The sequence below is a fragment of the Artibeus jamaicensis genome, unplaced genomic scaffold (genome assembly GCF_021234435.1).
Source record: "Artibeus jamaicensis isolate MK-2021 breed Jamaican fruit bat unplaced genomic scaffold, CSHL_Jam_final scaffold_833, whole genome shotgun sequence".
NCBI lineage: Eukaryota > Metazoa > Chordata > Mammalia > Chiroptera > Phyllostomidae > Artibeus > Artibeus jamaicensis.
Window position 1 is genome coordinate 7,686,533 of NW_026522056.1, and position 19,175 is coordinate 7,705,707.

Sequence of the window (19,175 nt, forward strand, 5' to 3'; positions counted from 1 at the left end):
TTATGCTACTTTTAAAGTTTCAATTTCTGTTTCCAGTATAGAGAAATACATTTATTTTTTATTGTTGTTATTAAACCCCTCCATTTACACTCCTCCAACCCATATATTATGTTTGTTTTTTCATTTTTTCATCACATTCATCCCCCCATTCCCTCTTCCACCTCCACCCACCCTACCCACAGCAATCACCACACTGTTGTCCATATCCATGAGTTCTTCGTTCGTTTTTCCTTTTTGCTCAATCCCCCCCACCTACCTGTCCCCCATCAGAGTTGTCAGCCAGCTCTCTACCTATGAGTCTATCTCTCTTTTCCTTGTTAATTAGGTTTGTTCATTAGATACCACATATGAGTGAAATCTTATGGTGTCTGTCTTTCTCTGAATGGCTTATTTCACTTGGCATAATGTTCTCCAAGTCCACCCATTTACCTTTGCTGACACAAAGGTAAAAGAGTAAAATTTCTTCTTTTTCACAGCCATGTAGTATTCCATTGTATAAATGTACCATAGCTGCTTTATTCGCTCTTCTACTGATGAACATGGACTGCTTCCAAATCTTGGCAATTATAAATAACACTGCAATGAATAGGGGTGCATATATTCTTTTGAATTAATGTTTTAAGGCTCTTCAAATAAATTTCCAGAAGTAGAATCACTGGGTCATAAGGCTGTTGCATTTTTAATTTTTTGAGATAACTCCAGACTGCTTTCCACAGAGGCTGCACCAATGTGCATTCCCAACAGTACACAAGGATTCCCCCTCTCTCCACATCCTCACCACCACTTGCTGTTTGTTGGTTTAGTGATGAGAGCCCTTCTGACAGGTGTGAAATGATCTTTCATTGTGGTTTGTGGTTTCAATTCGCATTTCTCTGATTATTAGTTACAGTGAGCATCTTTTCATATGCTCTTTTCAAAGAGGACCTGTATGTCCTCTTTGAAAAAGTATCTATTTAGTTTCTTTGCCCATTTTTTAACTGGACTGTTTGTTTTTTGTTGTTGTTAGATGTTATAAGTTCTTTATAAATTTTGGATATTAACTCCTTATTCAGTGTATCAGCAAATATGTTCCCCATCAGTGGTTTGTCTTTTCAATTTTTTTTATGGTTTCATGCTGGATGTGGCTACCAACAAGATTCTAAATTCTTAGTGCTTTAATATATTCACATAAATCCCAGTGCAGATGTTCCTGGTTGTGGGTAGCCTTACATATGTTCATGCTGAAATAATTACATATTGTACTCCTGCCCTTATTTATGTCTTTTCCATTAAGCTCACCAGTGGAAAGGCTCACACAAGTTTTAGCTGCTCCAACCAAGAAATGCAAAACATTACTCCTATTCATATTCCATTGAGATATAAGAAGGTCTGAGAAATGTGGCTTATGAATTGGCACATGCTTTTCAGGCACAGATGTGGAGTATGTCAGCAGAAAACCACCTATGACACATTTGCGTCATTTGTTTTCATTTAATTTTGTATCTATTTTAGTCTCACCACACACACTATTATTAATTCACATAGGCCATATTCAAACATTACTGTTCATTCCCTCTGACTCTCAGAGCTCCCATTTCATATCACTTTCCTTTTTCATAAAGTATATCATTTATAAATTCCTTTAGTGACATTGGACAGTTGGAAAGCAGTGGAGGCAAAGAAAAAACAGAAAAATGTAAAATAAGGTGATAGCATCAATTCTAGAAATATCAGTAAGTGCAGGAATGTTCATGACTGAAACTTAAATAATTAAAATACATATATTTTTATATTGGACAGAGAAAATTGATCTGGTTCTATCCTGTTTACAAGAAATAGTCCTGAATTGCTTTGATTTGATGTAGAAAGAAAATTCAAAATATTAATGACAGAGTAGAAAAAAATTTTTCACACACATAAAAGCAACTTCAAGCAACTTCTTGGTTTTGGAGAATCTGGGCTCCTTCCACCACTCTACTCCATTCTGACTAGGTGATGAACTTGTCTTCATATGGCATTTATAGCAAATTGGAGAAAGGCCACAATAAAATGGGTAATACCCCTTTAAGGAAGCTTCCTAGAAATGTTATTTTTGCTTTCATCACAATAAAAGAAACTGAGAAAAAACTAGCTATAAAAACAGTGGAAAAAATGAAGGCTTCTATATGAACAAGAGTATTGCCTATCTGAAAACTGAGGTTCTGGTTTGGGGCAGTTTTTTAAAAAAAGATCAAATGGAGATTGGAAGAGGTATGTATAGAGATGTTTATTAAATATTGTCCATAATGGCAAAAATAGAAACAACCAAATGCTCATGAAAAGCATAAAGGAGGCAGGGAGGCATATTTCTATAATGAAATATCACACATGCATAAAAAATTAGACACAAAGCATTCTGAGTACAGTGAGACTACGCTGAGTGATGCTGAATTGCAGACATATGTCACTATACATTTGTCAAAACTCACAGAATGTACAACACCAAGAGTGAGCATAATGTAAACTATAGACTTTGGGTGATTGCAATGCCTCAATGGGTTCATCATTTATGACAAATGTACCACTATTGTGTGGAATGTGAACTGTGAGGGAGGGTATAGAAAAAGTCTCTGTACTTTCCTCTCAATTTTGCTGTGAAGCTAAAACTTCTATTAAAAAATAAAGCCTTACACAATACTGAGGATATGAAGGTGTTCGACTTCCCTATTATATGTCTTAAATGCTTATCTAGTCTGAAATTTTTCTTTCCTTCTTTCCTTGGATTCTTATAGACTTTTATCTGTACCAGCAATATAATCTGTATACTCTCTGCCTTCTATTACAAAAATGTGCATGCCACTTATCCATGTCATTGAACCCCTACTAGGTGGAGGGGTCCTTAACTAATGACAGAAACAATGATACAAATGATAAGGATGACAATGATGATAATAAGAGTTAAGATTTATTATGCTCTTACTATGTACTGTACTAGGCTTCACTGATTTATATTTATTCAATTACATTGCACATTCATCTTTGTATGTTCATTAGGCCTAATAGCACCTGGAATAAAATTATCTGTGGAATGAAAATAAAGTCTTTTAGAATTAACTCAATTTCACATGTTAAGTAAATAAATAAATCTCAAAATTATAAGTGGAAACCAAAAATTCAAGTGGCACATTATGATATAATTTACATTGTGCTTAAAACATAAAAACAATTCTTGTTTAGAGAAATATTCAATTGTGGTAAATGCATAAAAGCTTTTAAACAAGAAAAGCTTTGTAAAAATATAAGTATAAAAGCTCTGTGAAAGAATAATTCCTTGAATCCATCTCCCCCAATTATTCTACCCTGCTTCAACCAATGGTTCACATCCTAAATCTTGTTGACAGGTCTTTATCAATACGTATGGCCAATCCATCATCTCTATAAAGCTCATATTACAGACTAACCACCTAATTCCTTTCCTAATCAACCCTCTAGCACTTCAACTCAACAATCATGTACCCTCCAGAACATCTAAACCAGGGTTTGTTTCTAAACCTTCACTGATCCAAACATGGTACTGACCTCTCCTTCCTTACAAGCACCCCAAAGTTACCTTGTCATCATTTCACTTCAAAATAACTTGACAAAAACACAATATATTGATCTTCAAAATGCCAATACAGAAAGATGTGAGAACTAGGATTTCATACCTAGCCAAGTTATCAATCAAATGTGGTAGGAATGCAAAAGTATCTTCATTAATAAAATAACTTCATGTTTGCCATTTATACCCACTATTTTCAGACATACAGAAGGTCCAAGACACATGAAAAGATGCTCAAATGACTAGCTATCAGAGAGATGCAAATTAAAACCACAATGAGATACCACTTTACATTGGTCAGAATGGCCATCATAAACAAAGCAACAAACAACAAATGTTGGAGAGGTTGTGGAGAAAAGGGGACCCTAGTGTACTGTTGGTGGGATTGCAGACTGGTACAACCACTATGGAAAACAGTATGGAATTTTCTCAGAAAAATAAAAATGGACCTGCCTTTTGACTCAGCAATTCCACTGCTAGGAATATATCCTAAAAACCCTGGAACACCAATCCAAAAGAACCTGTGCACCCCAATGTTCATAGCAGCACAATTTACAGTAGCCAAGTGTTAGAAGCAAGCTGGGTACCCATCAGTTAATGAATGAATCAAAAAACTATGGTACATTTACACAATGGAATTCTACACAGCAGAGGGAGGGAAAAAAAAAGAGCTCCTACCCTTTGCTACAGCCTAGATGCAACTGGAAAGTATTATGCTAAACGAAATAAGCTTAGCATATTTGTCTTTCACCACCTGGAAAGCCAGGTGGTGAAAGACAAATACCATATGATCTCACCTTTAACAGGAACCTAATTAATAAAACAAACAAGCAAGCAAAATACAACCAAAGACACTGAAATAGAGAACAGACAGTGACCAGAGGGGAGAGGGGAGGGAATTTCAGGGGAAAAGGGGAAGGGTTTGCAGGAACAAGTATAAACGACACATGGACAAAAACAAGGCGGGGGTTGAAATGGGAGGGAGGTGGGGAGGGATGGGGGGTGGGCTGGAATGGGGGTAAAAGGCAGAAGACTGTACTTGAACAATTAAAAGAAAATAAAATAAATTTAAACAATAAAAAATAAAAATAAAGACAACTCATAAGTTATTCCAGAAAAATAGCAAAGAATTCCAAGAAGAGGAAGAGGAAGTTTCATTTCCTTTGGCAGTTGGTTTCACCCTTAGAAGTTAAAAAAAATTAAGAAGCTCTGTTAGACTCTGATGCCTAAAAGATTCTCTTTTCAAAGCTTTACTAGCACAGCAATATATTTCTTTATTCAAGAGTTAACATTATTTATATGCTCAAAATACTGTGAAAGTCTATCTACTAGTTTAATTATTAAATCAACTTGCAAAGTACAAAAGTTCTACAAAATAAATGATAAACTTTGTAAACCAAAAAAATGCATATGAGAATTATACAGCTATTTTGTTTTTCATAGCATATAATGAATGGATAGTGCCTACGGTAAATAGTTATTATTTAAATAATTATAAATAATAAAGTATAAATATTAAAATGTAGCATATGTATAATATGCATAATTATATCATATGTATAAACACATATATAGTGCTATGTTATATTTAAATAATATAAATATTATTATAAATAATAAAATAATAAGAATACATATAATGGAGGGCTAAATATGTTTAGTGATTGCTTCCTGAATGTGAAGATGATAGATTATATGAACTTCCTTATATGTTTGTTCCCTTATGCACTTTAAAAAATGGTCATGAACAAAAATTATTTTCTAATTTAAAAATATATAGTACTTACAAGCAAACAAACAATCATAAAGAACCAGAGACATGGAAATGAAGAACAAATTGACAGGGACCAGAGGGGAGATGGGAGAGAGATACAGGGGAAAGAACCTATGAGCAAAGGACCCATGGACAAGGACAGCAGAAGGGAATTGTCTTTGGGAACAGAGAATGGATGAGGCAGGGGAGAGCAAAGCAGGGGAAAATGGGGACAACTCTAATTAATTAATAATTAAATGGGACAACAATAATTAATCAATTAATTAAAATATATACTTTGTAAGCTTGCTTTTTAAAAGAATAAATTGTGTGGGTAAGTGGCTCAAATTACTTTACCTTTCAATGCTGCACCTAACTGCACCAATAATTTATTTACATATAAAATATTTAAGTACTATAGTTTTTAAGTTTATTTTTTAAAGATTTTCTTTATTTACTTTTAGAGAGAGGGGAAGGGAGGGAGAAAGAGATGGAGAGAAGCATCAGTATGTGGTTGACTCTTGCACACCCCCTACAGGGGACCTGGCCTACAACCAATGCATGTGCCCTGACTGGGAATCAAACCTGCAACCCTCTGGTTCCCAGGCTAGTGCTCAATCCACCAAGCCACACCAGCCAGGGCTAAGTACTATAAACATTAAAATATACATAAAAGTTTCTTCTTAATATTGTTTCAAGTATTTTTAAAAACTTTTATTATACTTTTGATCATTTGTTTTGATTTTGAAGCTATCTTATCTGTAAGACTATTTCTCCAACTTTAAGTCTACAATCAAAAACTTATTTAGGTTTCAGAAATTTCTTTGCAGATAATTTTTCGTGTTTAGTATTCTGTATTTTAAAGAGTGTATGTGTACTTATATTTTTATTTCACTTTAACTTCCAAGTAATGGCAACAAGATACTTGTTCTACAAGACTCTTCCTTCCACACACTTCAATTTTTAACAGGAATTGAAAATAAATGCATATGTAAACTATAAAATGTTGATTAATTTTTCAACATATAATTTTTATTGTTGTTCAAGTAGGGTTGTCTCCACCTTGCCCCTACCACTTTCCCCTGCCCCACCCACCCCTACCTCCTACCCTAATCCTATCAATACATAAATAATTACATACCAAAGCAATCCCTGCAGAGTAATTAGTAATACACATCTTTCCAGGAAATGTTGCTCCCACATAATCTGGATAATCTCTATACCTAAAAAAAAAAAGTATACATTTATAATTCACTTTGATGAACAATTCAGATGTGAGACTTCCTGCTAATAAATTGTCTGTAATTCATAAAATCCAAGTCTGAACCAAACCAAGATGTAAAATTTCCATATTTTCTTAATTGTTTCAAATTAGGAAAGTATTTTTAATTAAGTGAAACTAAGCACCCTGCTATTGAAAATTGTGCTGTTATGAACATTGGAGTATATAGGTTCTTTTGAATTGGTGTTCAGGATTCTCAGGGTATAATCCCATCAGTAGAATTGCTGGATCAAAAGACAGTTCCATTTTTAGTTTTCTGAGGAAATTCCATACTGTTTTCCACAGCGGCTGTACCAGTCTGCATTCCAACCGATAGTGAGTGTACTAGGATTCCCTTTCCTCCACAACCTTGCCAGCACTTGTTGTATGTTGATTTGTTGAAAGAGAAAGAAAGAAAAAGAGAGAGAGAGAGAAAGGAAGGGAGGGCAGGAGGGCAGGAGAGGGGAAGGGAGGAAGAGGGGGAGGGAGGAAGAGGGGGAGAGAGGGAGGGAAGAATAAAAAGAAAGAAATTAAGCCATCTGGATTTCTAAAAGATATTCAATAAGTCCAGGTTTTTATTGGTTTCCTTTACTGTTCTCATAATATTGGTTAAGGCTACCAAAGCCTTTGATCAAACATTTTGATCATAAGCATTTTGCTGAGTGACAATAAAAAGTAGTTTTACTGTATGGATTGAAAATATTCACACTTATATAGAAAAGCTCACCAGTTGCTCATAGAAATGACTTCGTTCTACAACTTAGTATTATTTGTTCTTTGAGTAAGAGCCTATATAAACTGTGTAATAATAGCACTATTTTCAGAGATTTATATAAATATTCCATTTAATACTCAAATAAGCCAGTAAAATATTTATTATTACACCCCCAGTGGAAAAATCAAACATCAGATGGTAAGTATGATAAGTAACATTCTCAAGATAACACAAATGATAGGTGCTTCTAAATGATTCAAATTTCAACAATCTGAATCCAGACCTAGACACTCAAACACAAAAGTATAGATGCTCCAAACATAAAGTATGTCATCTTTAGAGCCCTCAGCAAAACGAACATTCCAGGACACAAGTAAAAAAAGCTTGTTACCCAATTCTCAATTAGAAATGCCTCTTCAGTGTTGACTGCACCTCAATTCACAATTGCATGGGTTCCCACTGCTGCCTTATTCTGTCTCTCTGATATTGTTCCTACCTAACCCCTCCTGCACTTATTTTCTCTTTCTTCTTTTAAGCATGTGTCTTTAATAGGATAAGAGGTACAATGATTTGTCTCTATAAACACTATAAAGATGTAGACTGTATAGCACAGTGGACAAAACAGCACACTCCCAGCTAGTGATGTCATTGGTATTTCCATTCCCTGGAAGTCAAATGTTGATTTTACAAGGGTTGTTTTTGGGTTCTTTTTTTTTAGTGTTTTCAGGTATTCACTCCTAACACCCAATTTTGGCTTTACATTCCAATGTCTGAGTATTGTTTACACTCTTTCTTCATACGACATAGTTCTCCCCATAGATAAGACTTTTCCCAACTGTTCACACCCTTACTGAGCTGGACTCAAGAACAGTTCATTTTTACTTACTACTGCCCACAATCCATTCTCATCCTCGAGTCACTTCTCAAGATCTACTGTTTTAATTTTGCAATGTTTCTTATATCCTTACCCTCCTTCGAATGTTCAGCTACAGTTCCAACTATGAGTATATTTGTAGGTTCATACTTTTGTAAATAACTAAGAATTGTTTAGTCTCATTGATTCCATGACCTGGAAAGCTTTCAACCTCCTTTATCTAAACTTAAGTGTTCCCAACTCTGCATTCCATTTCTAATTTAATTACAAGTTTCTGAATTTGACCTTTTTTATATATTACTTTGAATCAGTCCCACCTCAATTCTTTTTTTCTCTTATAAACTACAAGCAAGTAGAGGTAATGTACTAGCATAAATCTCATGGAGTGACATAAGCAAGATGGCAGAATAGGAGTTTTCAGCCCCCATGTCCCCACAGAAACAATGACTGTGACAATCACCCACAGATGAGAATACTTTGTGAGAGTACAAAAAGCTGGAGGAGGAGTTATAGTGCCCCACTAGAGAAAAAAATCCAAGAATAGATGCTCTGAAGAAAGTAAGCATAGCTTCAATTTACCCATGTTATCATTCCCCAAAAGCAGCACAGCTCAATGCTAAGAGAGATGCCCTCAGCCATGATTTCTCCCACAGGAGAAAGTGAGTATAGTGAACACTCCCAGTCATGCAGGATGCTGTCCAAGAGCCTGCTTCTTAGTGTTCATTGACAGATGACTGGATAATCAAAATGTGATGTAAGGTGGGTCCAAGATGGTGGTAAAGGAGATCACTGAGCTCACCCCAAAACATATCAAATGTACCTATATTTAGAGCAATTCCTCCTAAGAGACATCTGAGAGCCAATTAAAGGCCAACTGAAAAGCCCGTACACAACAAAAAAAGAGGAGACCACATAAAGAAGGCTGGGGAACCAAAAGAGCACTGGGAGCTGAGTATGCTCTCCAGGATTGAAGAAACCAGTGAGTTCCATTGTTCAACTTTCCCCTGCACTTGGACAATGGGCAGAAGCTCTATCCAGGTGCTCTGGCCAACCTACAGAGCCACTGTACCACATACCTAGCCACCCCTCACAGAGCTACATCCCAAATAAACAAGCAGGAGCCATAACATGCACACACAGGGCCCCTTCACCCGGAAATTGATACAGCTGGAATATTAGGGTGCTGCTGTGCACACCCACTGGACTGTAAGTGCACATAGAGCTTTCATGCTCAGTGAAACTGTGGAGCTTGCAAGGCATGGCAGTGCCTGTACACAGGGCTTCCGTACCCAGAGAAAGTGCAGAACCAGTAGGACAGTGCAGCCTATACACACAGAGCAGTTCCACCCACACACTGCTTGTACAATAGACAATAGCAGCAGGGTGTGCCATATGCATACAGTGTCACCCCACCTGGATTAGAAGAGCAAGGAAGCATGCACACATTAGGCTTCCCCACCCAATTCCATGGGGAGCCAGAACAACAGGGAGATACTGCACACATATGTACACCAGGCTGCCCTACCCATAACCCACTCCTTCTGGCCAAGCAGCACACCAGGCACCAAATCCAGCTGCTCCAATTCCAACCAGTCTGCCAAGACCAGCCAGCATATGGTCTGCATAGGCCACCTTTTTGAGATTGGAGAGATATCTATTTAATCTAACTCAAAAGTGCAAACACAGGACTTCCGCCAAGATGGAGGTGTGGGTGGAGATGCTATGCCTTCTCACACAACCAAGTTTAAAGACAACAAAGTTTTAGTAAAACAAATACGCAGCCATAACACAGAAAATTAAACTACCGAAGTCCAACAATAAGGAACCCTTCAGCTAGACCAGTAAGAGGGGTAGAGCCAGTGGCTGGCAAGCAGGTTTGCACAGGAAAACTCGGCCAGACCAACCCAGGTGCCACCCAGACCGACCCAGGTGTGCAGGTGGCGGTTGGTGAATCCCCAGGTGTGGGGTTGCAACAGGTGAACCCAGTGAGGGCGCAAGGCAGCAGGCTGACTATGGTCACACATTTGCGCGCAGGTAAGCCTTCAAAGGAGTGAGCAGTAAGACAGACCGTGCAGGCCCCAGCAGTGGGAAGCAGCAGAGGGGACCACTATTGCCCCGCTCTGACCCCGCCCCCACATACAGCTTCATGAACCAGCCACCCGGACAGCCCCACCCTGGTGAACACCTAAGGCTCCACTCCTCATACTTAATGGGCATAAACAGACCAAACATGGCTCAAGAAGAACTCAAAGTCCCAGAGCCCATAATTCTAAGTGACCAAGAAGTAGCCAAACTTTCAGATGCACAGTTCAAAACACTGGTGATCAGAATGCTCACAGAACTGATTTTAGTCACAAATTAAAGGAACATGTGAAGGCTAAACTAATTGAAATGAATGGAAATGCACAGGAAACCAATAGTAATGGAAAGGAAACTGGGACTCAAGTCAAAGGAGTGGACCAGAAGGAGGAAAAAAATGACCAAACAGAAAAGAATGAAGAAACAAGAATTCAAAAAAAATGAGGAGAGGCTTAGAAACCTTCAGGACATCTTTAAACATTCCAACATTAGAATTATAGGGGTACCAGAAGGGGAGGAAGAACAGCCATGAGTGGAAAACTTATTTGAACAAATAATAAAGGAGAATTTCCCCAATCTGGCAAAGCAATTAGACTTCCAGGAAGTCCAGGAAGCTCAGAGAGTCCCACAGAAGTTGGACCCAAGAAGGAACACACCAAGGCACATCATCATTACATTAGCCAAGATTAAAATGAAGGAGAGAATCCTAGAAGCAGCAAGAGATAAGGGGACAGTCACCTACAAAGGAGTTTCCATCAGACTGTCAGTTGATTTCTCAAAAGAGACCTCACAGGAAAGAAGGGGCTGGAAAGAGGTATTCTAAGTCATGAAATCCAAAGACCTACACCCAAGATTGCTCTATCCAGCAAAGCTTTCATTTAGAATAGAAGGGCAGATAAAGTGCTTCTCAGGTAAGATCAAATTCAAGGAGTTCATCATCACCAAGCCCTTATTATATGAAATGTTAAGTGACTTACCTAAGAAAAAGAAGAAGATGAACAATGAAAGGACAGCAAACTCACAGTTATTAACAACCACACCTAAAACAAAAGCAAACTAAGAGAACATCTAGATCAGGAGTGAACCACAGAAATGAAGACTACATGGAGAGTTAGCAACAGAGGAGTGGGAGGAGAAGGGGGGAGAAGGTACAGAAAATAAGTAGTATAGAAGGTGGGGAGAAAACAGGGGGCAGGGTAAGAATAGTATGGGAAATATAGAATCTAAAGAACTTGAGACACGTGGTCATGAGATAAAGGGGGGAATGGTGGGGGAGGGGAGTATGCAGGGTGGAGGGGAATGAAGGGGGGAAATGGGACAACTGTAATGGCATAATCAATAAAATTTTTTAAAAAAGAAATCCAAAACACTAATTTGAAAAGATTAAAAAAAAAGTGCAAACACATAAAAGTCAAACAAACTGGTGAGGCAGAAGAATATACCCCACTGAAGAAATATGAAAAAAATCCAAGGGTAAAACAGAGAAGTAGTTTGCCAGATAAAAAAGAAGTTCAAATAAATAGTCAAAAGGATGCTCAACAAACTTTAGAAGAGAAAAAGTTTGATGTTCAGAAAAAACATCAACAAAGAGCTTAAAAATAGAATAACCAATCAAGGATGAAGAATATAATATCAGAAATGAAAAGTACTTTAGAAGGAATCAACATCAAAGTGGTTAATACAAAAAAAAAAAAAAACAGAATAATAACCTGAAAGACAGAACAGTGGAAATCACCCAATCAGAAAAGTAAAATGAAAAAAAAGCTTAAATTAAGATACTATAATGGACCTCTGGGACAACATCAAGCACTCTGACATTCACATTATAGGAATTCCAGGAGAGACAGGGAAAGTAACAGAAATTATATATGTTTGAAGAAACGATGGGTGAAAACTTTGATGACCTGGGGTAGGAAACAAGCATCCAGGTCCAGGAAGTATAAAGAGTTCAAAAAAGATGCACCCAAAAAGGTCCATGCCAAGACACACTGTAATTAAAATGTCAAAAGTTAAAGATAAAGAGAATATTGAAAGCAGCAAGAAGAAAACAAAAAGCCACACATAACAGCAAGCCCATAAAGCTGTCAGCTAATTTCTCAATAGCTACTCTACAGTCCAGAAGGAAGTGGTAGGAAATATTTAAAGTGCTGAAATATTATACCCAGCAAGGTTATCACTCAGAATTGAAATAGAGATTTGTTTCTCAGACAAACAAAAAAGCATTTACTACCACTAAACTGGGCTTACAAGAAATATTAAGGAGTCTTCTCTGTGCAGAGAAGATCATAGTCAGACATAAAAAAATACAGAAAAGAAAAAAAATCTTATGAGTAAAGGCAAATATATAATAAACATGGTGAATTAACCACTTAAAGAGCAAATATGAAGGTTAAAAGACAAATTAACCTTACCTTATAGTATCAAAATTAACTATACCTACAATAAATAGTCAAGGAATATACAAAACAAAAGGATATAAAATATGTCAAAATATAAATCATGGAGGAGTACAAATGTAGTGCTTTTAGGAAGTGTATGAATGCCTAAAATAGACTGCTATAAATATAGATGGAAATATATAAATCTCATGTAACCAGAACCCAAAAATGTACAAAAAAAAATAAAGAGAAAGGAACTCAAACAAAATATTAAAGAAAACCAATAAACCAAAGGAAGCAGGTTAAAACAGCAACGAAACAGAAAAATACTACAAAAACAACCAAAAACAATTAACAAAATGGCAATAAGCACATGGGTACCAATAATTACTTTAAATATCAAATGGAATAAATATTCCAATCAAAAGATATAGGGCAATTGAACTAATAAAATAAAAAAGACCCATCTATAGGCTGCCTAGAAAAAAGAGTAACATGAAATAGAAAGATACACGCAGACTGAAGGTGAACAAATGTAAAGTATTCCATGCAAATAGAAATGAAAGGAAAGCTGGACCACCAATATTCACATCAAACAAAATAGACTTTAAAACAAATAATGTAAAACAAGACAAATAAGGACAGTACATAATGATAATGGGTCAATCAAAAACAGAATATAATAATTGTAAATATTTATGCACCCAACAGAAAATGTTCAAAGTATATAAAGTATATATTAATGTATATAAAAGGAAAAATTAATAGTAACACAATAATAGTAGAGGACTTTAATACCACACCTCAATGAACAGATTATCCAGACAAAAAAATTAATAAGGAAATAATGGCCTTAAATGTCATTAAGACATTTAATAGACATTTGTATACCATTTCATCCAAAACTGCAGAATACACATTTTTCTCAAGTGCATATGCAACATTCTCTTGGATAGACCATATATTAGGACACAAAACAAGCCTCAATAAATTCAAGGAGATTAAAATTATATCAAGCATTTTTTTACCACAATGACATAAAATTATAAATCTACTACAGAAAAAAAAATAGAAAAAAAAAACACAAATACAGGAGAATAAACAATATTTTACTAAACCACCAATGGGACAAAGAAGAAATCAAACAGAAAGTCAAAAACTATCTTGAGACAAATGGAAATTAGAACACAACTTTCCAAAATAGATGAAGTGCAGCAAAACCACTCTTTTTTTCAAGAGGGAAGTTTATAGCTATATAAGCCTACCTCGAAAAAACAAAAAAAATTCCAAATAATCTAACTTTTCCAACTAATGGCAGTAGAAAAAGAATAACAAACAAAAACCAAAGTGAATAGAATGAAAGCAATAATAAAGATCAGAGTAGAAATAAATGAAATGGAGACTAAAAATAGGGGGGAAAATCAATGAAATTAAGAGCTGGTTCTCTAAAAGGATAAATAAAATGTACAAACCTCTAGCCAGGATCATAAAAAAGATAGAGAACCCAATAAATAAAATCAGAAATAAAAAAGGAGATACTTCAACTGACACCACAAAAATATAAAGGATCATTAAAGAACACTATGAACCAATACATGCCAACAAACTGGACAACCTAGAAGAAATGGATAAATTTCTAGAAACATATAACCTTCAAAAACTGAACTAGGAAGAAACGGACTTTCTGAACAGACCAATTGCTAGCAATTATATTGAAGCAGAAAAAAAAAACCCTCCCAAAACACAAAGCTCAGGACCAAAAGGCATCACAAGTGCCTTCTACCAAACATTTAAAGAAGAATTAGTAACAACCATTCTAAAACTATTTGAAAAAAAAATAGAGGGAAAACTTCCAAACTTACTTTAGGAAGCCTGAGTTACCCTGATACCAAAACTAGACAAGGATGAAAAAATATTATAGGCACTATCCCTGATTATCATAATTGCAAAAACCTTCAACAAAATATTAGCTGACTGAATTAAATAGTACATCGCTTCTCAGCCTTTTGGCTAAGATCAAGTGAATTAAATAGTACAAAAAAAGTATCATACACCAGGATTGAGTGGGATTGTTCCAGGTATGCAAGGATGGTTCAGTATCTGAAAACAAGAAAGTGATAATCTGTATCAACAAAATTAAGAATATCATATAATCACCTCAATGTATGCAGTAAAAGCATTAGAGAAAATTCAACATTTATTAAGATAACTCTCAACTGGGTAGAGAAGGAACATTCCTCAACATAGTATAAGCCTTATATGACAACAGCTTATAGGTCAACAGCTGATATCATACTTAAAAGCGAAAAAGTAAAAGCTTTTCCTTTGAAATCAGGAACAAGACTAGGATGCCTACTCTCACTAACATTATTCAACATAGAATTAAAGACTAGGATGCCCAGTGTTATTCACCATAGTATTAGAAGTCCTAGTCAGAGCAATTAGGCAAGAAAAAGAAATGAACAGCATATATTTATTTGAATTAACACCTTTATCATGATATAATGATCTTCTTTGTTTCTTTTTTCTTTTGTTTTTTTGAAAAAAATTATTTTAATTGTTGTTAAAGTACAGTTTTTTTGTCTTTTACCCCATCCAAGCCCACAGTGCTCCCCACCTCCCTCCCACTTCCACCCCCCTTAGTTTTTGTCCATGTGTCCTTTATACTTGTTCCTGCAAACCCTTCCCCTTTTCCCCTAAAATTCCCTCCCCACCCCCTCCCCTCCCCTTGGTCACTGTCAGCCTGTTCTCTTTTCTAAGTTTTTTAAAATATATATATCTTATTAATTATGCCATTACAGTTCTTCTATTCCCCCTTCATTCCCTTCCACCCTGCACACACCCCCACCATTCCCCCCTTTAGTTTATGATCACATGTCTTAAGTTCTTTAGATTCTATATTTCCCATACTATTCTTGCCTTCCCCCCCTATCTATTTTCTACCTACCATCTATGCTACTTATCTTCTGTACCTTCTCCCCCCTTCTCCTCCTCCCACTCCCCTGTTGCTAACCCTCCATGTGATCTTCATTTCTATGGTTCTGCTCCTCATCTAGCTGTCCTCTTAGTTTGCTTTTGTTTTAGGTGTGGTTGTTAATAACTGTGAGTTTGCTGTCCTTTCACTGTTCATCCTCTTCTTTTTCTTAGGTAAGTCACTTAACATTTCATATAATAAGGGCTTGGTGATGATGAACTCCTTGAATTTGATCTTACCTGAGAAGCACTTTATCTGCCCTTCCATTCTAAATGAAAGCTTTGCTGGATAGAGCAATCTTGGATGTAGGTCTTTGGATTTCATGACTTAGAATACCTCTTTCCAGCCCCTTCTTGCCTGTGAGGTCTCTTTTGAGAAATCAGCTGACAGTCTGATGGGAACTCCTTTGTAGGTGACTGTCCCCTTATCTCTTGCTGCTTCTAGGATTCTCTCCTTCATTTTAATCTTGGCTAATGTAATGATGATGTGCCTTGGTGTGTTCCTTCTTGGGTCCAACTTCTGTGGGACTCTCTGAGCTTCCTGGATTTCCTGGAAGTCTAATTCCTTTGCCAGATTGGGGAAATTCTCCTTTATTATTTGTTCAAATAAGCCTTCACTCATGGCTGTTCCTCTTCCCCTTCTGGTACCCCTATAATTCTAATGTTGGAACGTTTAAAGATGTCCTGAAGGTTCCTAAGCCTCTCCTCATTTTTTTGAATTCTTGTTTCTTCATATTTTTCTGTTTGGTCATTTTTTCCTCCTTCTGGTCCACTCCTTTGACTTGAGTCCCAGTTTCCTTTCCATTACTATTGGTTTCCTGTGCATTTCCATTCATTTCAATTAGTTTAGCCTTCATATGTTCCTCTAATTTGTGACAAAAATCAACCAGTTCTGTGAGCATCCTGATCACCAGTGTTTTGAACTGTGCATCTGAAAGTTTAGCTATTTCTTCATCACTTAGATTTATCGGCTCTGGGGCTCTGAGTTCTTCTTGAGCCATGTTTTGATTTGTTTGTGCCTGTTATATATGAGGAGTAGAGCCTTAGTTGTTCACCAGGGCGGAGCCACCCAGGTGACTGGTTTGTGATGCTGTATGTGGGGGCGGGGTCAGAGAGGGACAATGGCAGTTCCCTCTGCAGGTTGCTGCTGCTGGGGCCTGTGTGGTCTAGCTCCTTCACCGGTTTATCTGCACGCAAATGTGTGACCATGCCCTCAGTGGGTCTACCGCCTTGCGCCCTCAGTGAGTCCGCCCACTACTCCACACCTGGGATCCGTCCACGGCTGCTGGCGCACCTGGGTCATGCACCCTGGTCAGTCTGGTGGATCTTTCCTGCCCAACCCCGCTCTGATGCTGGCTCTGCCCCTCTCACCAGTTTGGCTGAAGGGTTCATTGTCAGACTTCCGTGTGGTTCAATTTTCTGTGGTTTGGGTGCATTTTTGTTGCTATAACTTTGTTGTTTTTAAACTTAGTTGTGCAAGAAGGCGCAGTGTTTCCACCTACGCCTCCATCTTGGCGGAAGTCCTCTTCTTTGTTTCTTATTACAGTCTGTTTTAAAGTAAGTTTTGTCTGATATAAGTATAGTCACCCTAGATTTCTTTTGATTTCCATTTTCATGGAAGGAATATCTTATTCCATACCTTCACACTCAGTCGGTGTGCATCCTTACTTCTGAAGTTAGTTTCTTGCAGGTAGCATATAGGTGGGTCTTGATTTTTATCCATTTAGCTACTTGGTCTTTTGATTAAAGATTTTATTCCATTTATATTTAAAGTAATTATTGCCAGCTATATACTAATTGCCATTTTATTCATTGCTTCCTGCTGTTTTGTAATTCTACTCACTTCTTGTTCTCTTATGCTCTTCCTTTGAGATTTAATGATTTTTTTGTAATGGTATGCTTAGATTCCTTTAATCTAATCTTTTGTGTATATACTATAGGTTTTGGCCTTGTGGTTACCATGGGCTTACATAAAACAATTTATATTTGTAATAATCTATTTTAAGATGAAAACAAATTAAGTTTGATCATATTATAAGACTCTACATTTTTACTCCATCTGCACATTTTATGTTTTTGGTGTTACAATTAATATCTTTTTATCTTGTGTATCCCTTAACAAATTATTGTAGCTATAATTATCTTTACTACTTTGGTCTTTAAACCTTTATAAATAGCTCTGTCAGTGGTTAAACCCCCATACCCCATCTTTACAACATTAGATTAGTCTGGGTATATGTATATCCAGACTAATTGGATATATTATAAGGCCAGTCCACTGGTGATGATCTCCTTTAGCTTTTGCTTTCTCAAAAACTTTTTTTTCCTAACCTCCTACTGTCTTCCCTTTGGAATAGTAAGAAATGAATAAAAATTCCCCAAATAAAGCTACATAATTATCTCAGATTTTTGTTTTCTAAGAATACTGACGTATAATTCTTACATGAATAGATATGCAATGTCGTGAGGTCTCAGGGTAAGATACGATTTTTTCCATTCTAAAAATTTATGCAATAATTCATCTTCCTCACCAACTGTAGAAATCTTATTTTTATCTGACCACAACTCCAGTGATGACAGCACAATAGTAACTTTAAGTTGGGCAAATGCCTAAAAACAAAAGAGGTAATACATAAAAAATAACCTTTGTGTTATTTCACATGGCCAAGAAATGAACTCAATGTTTTGACAAATGCATGCTTAGTTTGCGTGTATGACGTAATTATTCAGAAACACCTGAACAGACAACTCATGAGTATGGACAATGGGGGAGGGACTGACTGGAAGTGAGTGGGGGCAGGGCAGGGGAGAGCAACAGGGAAAAGGCAGGACAACTGTAACTGAACAACAATAACAAAAGAAGTTTAATAGTAGATATAAGCATAAATAATAAATGTTGTATTTCTCCGAAAAAAAGAAATGCCACATCAAGATAAAAGAATTTATAATTTTAAAACTTGTATGAACTTTTCTAACTAGTATGAAAAGAAAACTACTTACTGAATTTACAAGGCCAATAATTCCGATGACTTTATTTGTCACTATCATGCTATCAGAGCCCAAGAAATCATACTGAAAAACAGAATTTTTAATTTAAATACAAATTTGTAATGTAATATGTCTGAGATTTACTTTCCATCTGCTCTCAGAGATTTGAGGCTGCTTTGGGATTAGAACAGTTAAAAATAAGCTAGTAACAAATTTTTTTAAAGGATATAAATTTGATCACTCACACATATTGATGAGAATGCAAAATCATGCATTCACTCTGCAAAGTATTTTGGAATACAAATAATGAACTTATCACAGGACCCAGCAATTGTACTTCTGAGCATTTATCCCAAAGAAACAAAATCTGATAGTCACCAAAATAACCTGCACTTAAGTATTTATAACAGTTTTATTCATAAAAGCCAAAAACTAAAAACAACTCATATATCTTTCAATGGTTAACTGAACACACTGTGATACATACATACCATGGAATACTACTCAGTAATAAAAAAAAAAACCTGAAATTTCGATATGTGGAAAATATAGGATAAATCTCAGGAAAATTATGCTGAATATTAAAAAATCTCAA

At 36.2% G+C, this 19,175-nt stretch overlaps 1 protein-coding gene across 1 annotated transcript in view; it reads right to left on the reverse strand.

Annotated features, from left to right (window-relative positions):
• ADAM32 (ADAM metallopeptidase domain 32) overlaps positions 1 to 19,175 on the reverse strand; it is a 119,588-nt gene that overhangs the window by 60,966 nt on the left and 39,447 nt on the right. Inside the window, exons 8-10 of the mRNA XM_053660079.1 lie at positions 18,593 to 18,664; positions 18,036 to 18,202; positions 6,454 to 6,535 (exon numbers count right to left, since the gene is read on the reverse strand). Coding sequence (XP_053516054.1) covers positions 6,454 to 6,535; positions 18,036 to 18,202; positions 18,593 to 18,664 — 321 coding nt within the window. The remainder of the gene's footprint in view (positions 1 to 6,453; positions 6,536 to 18,035; positions 18,203 to 18,592; positions 18,665 to 19,175) is intronic.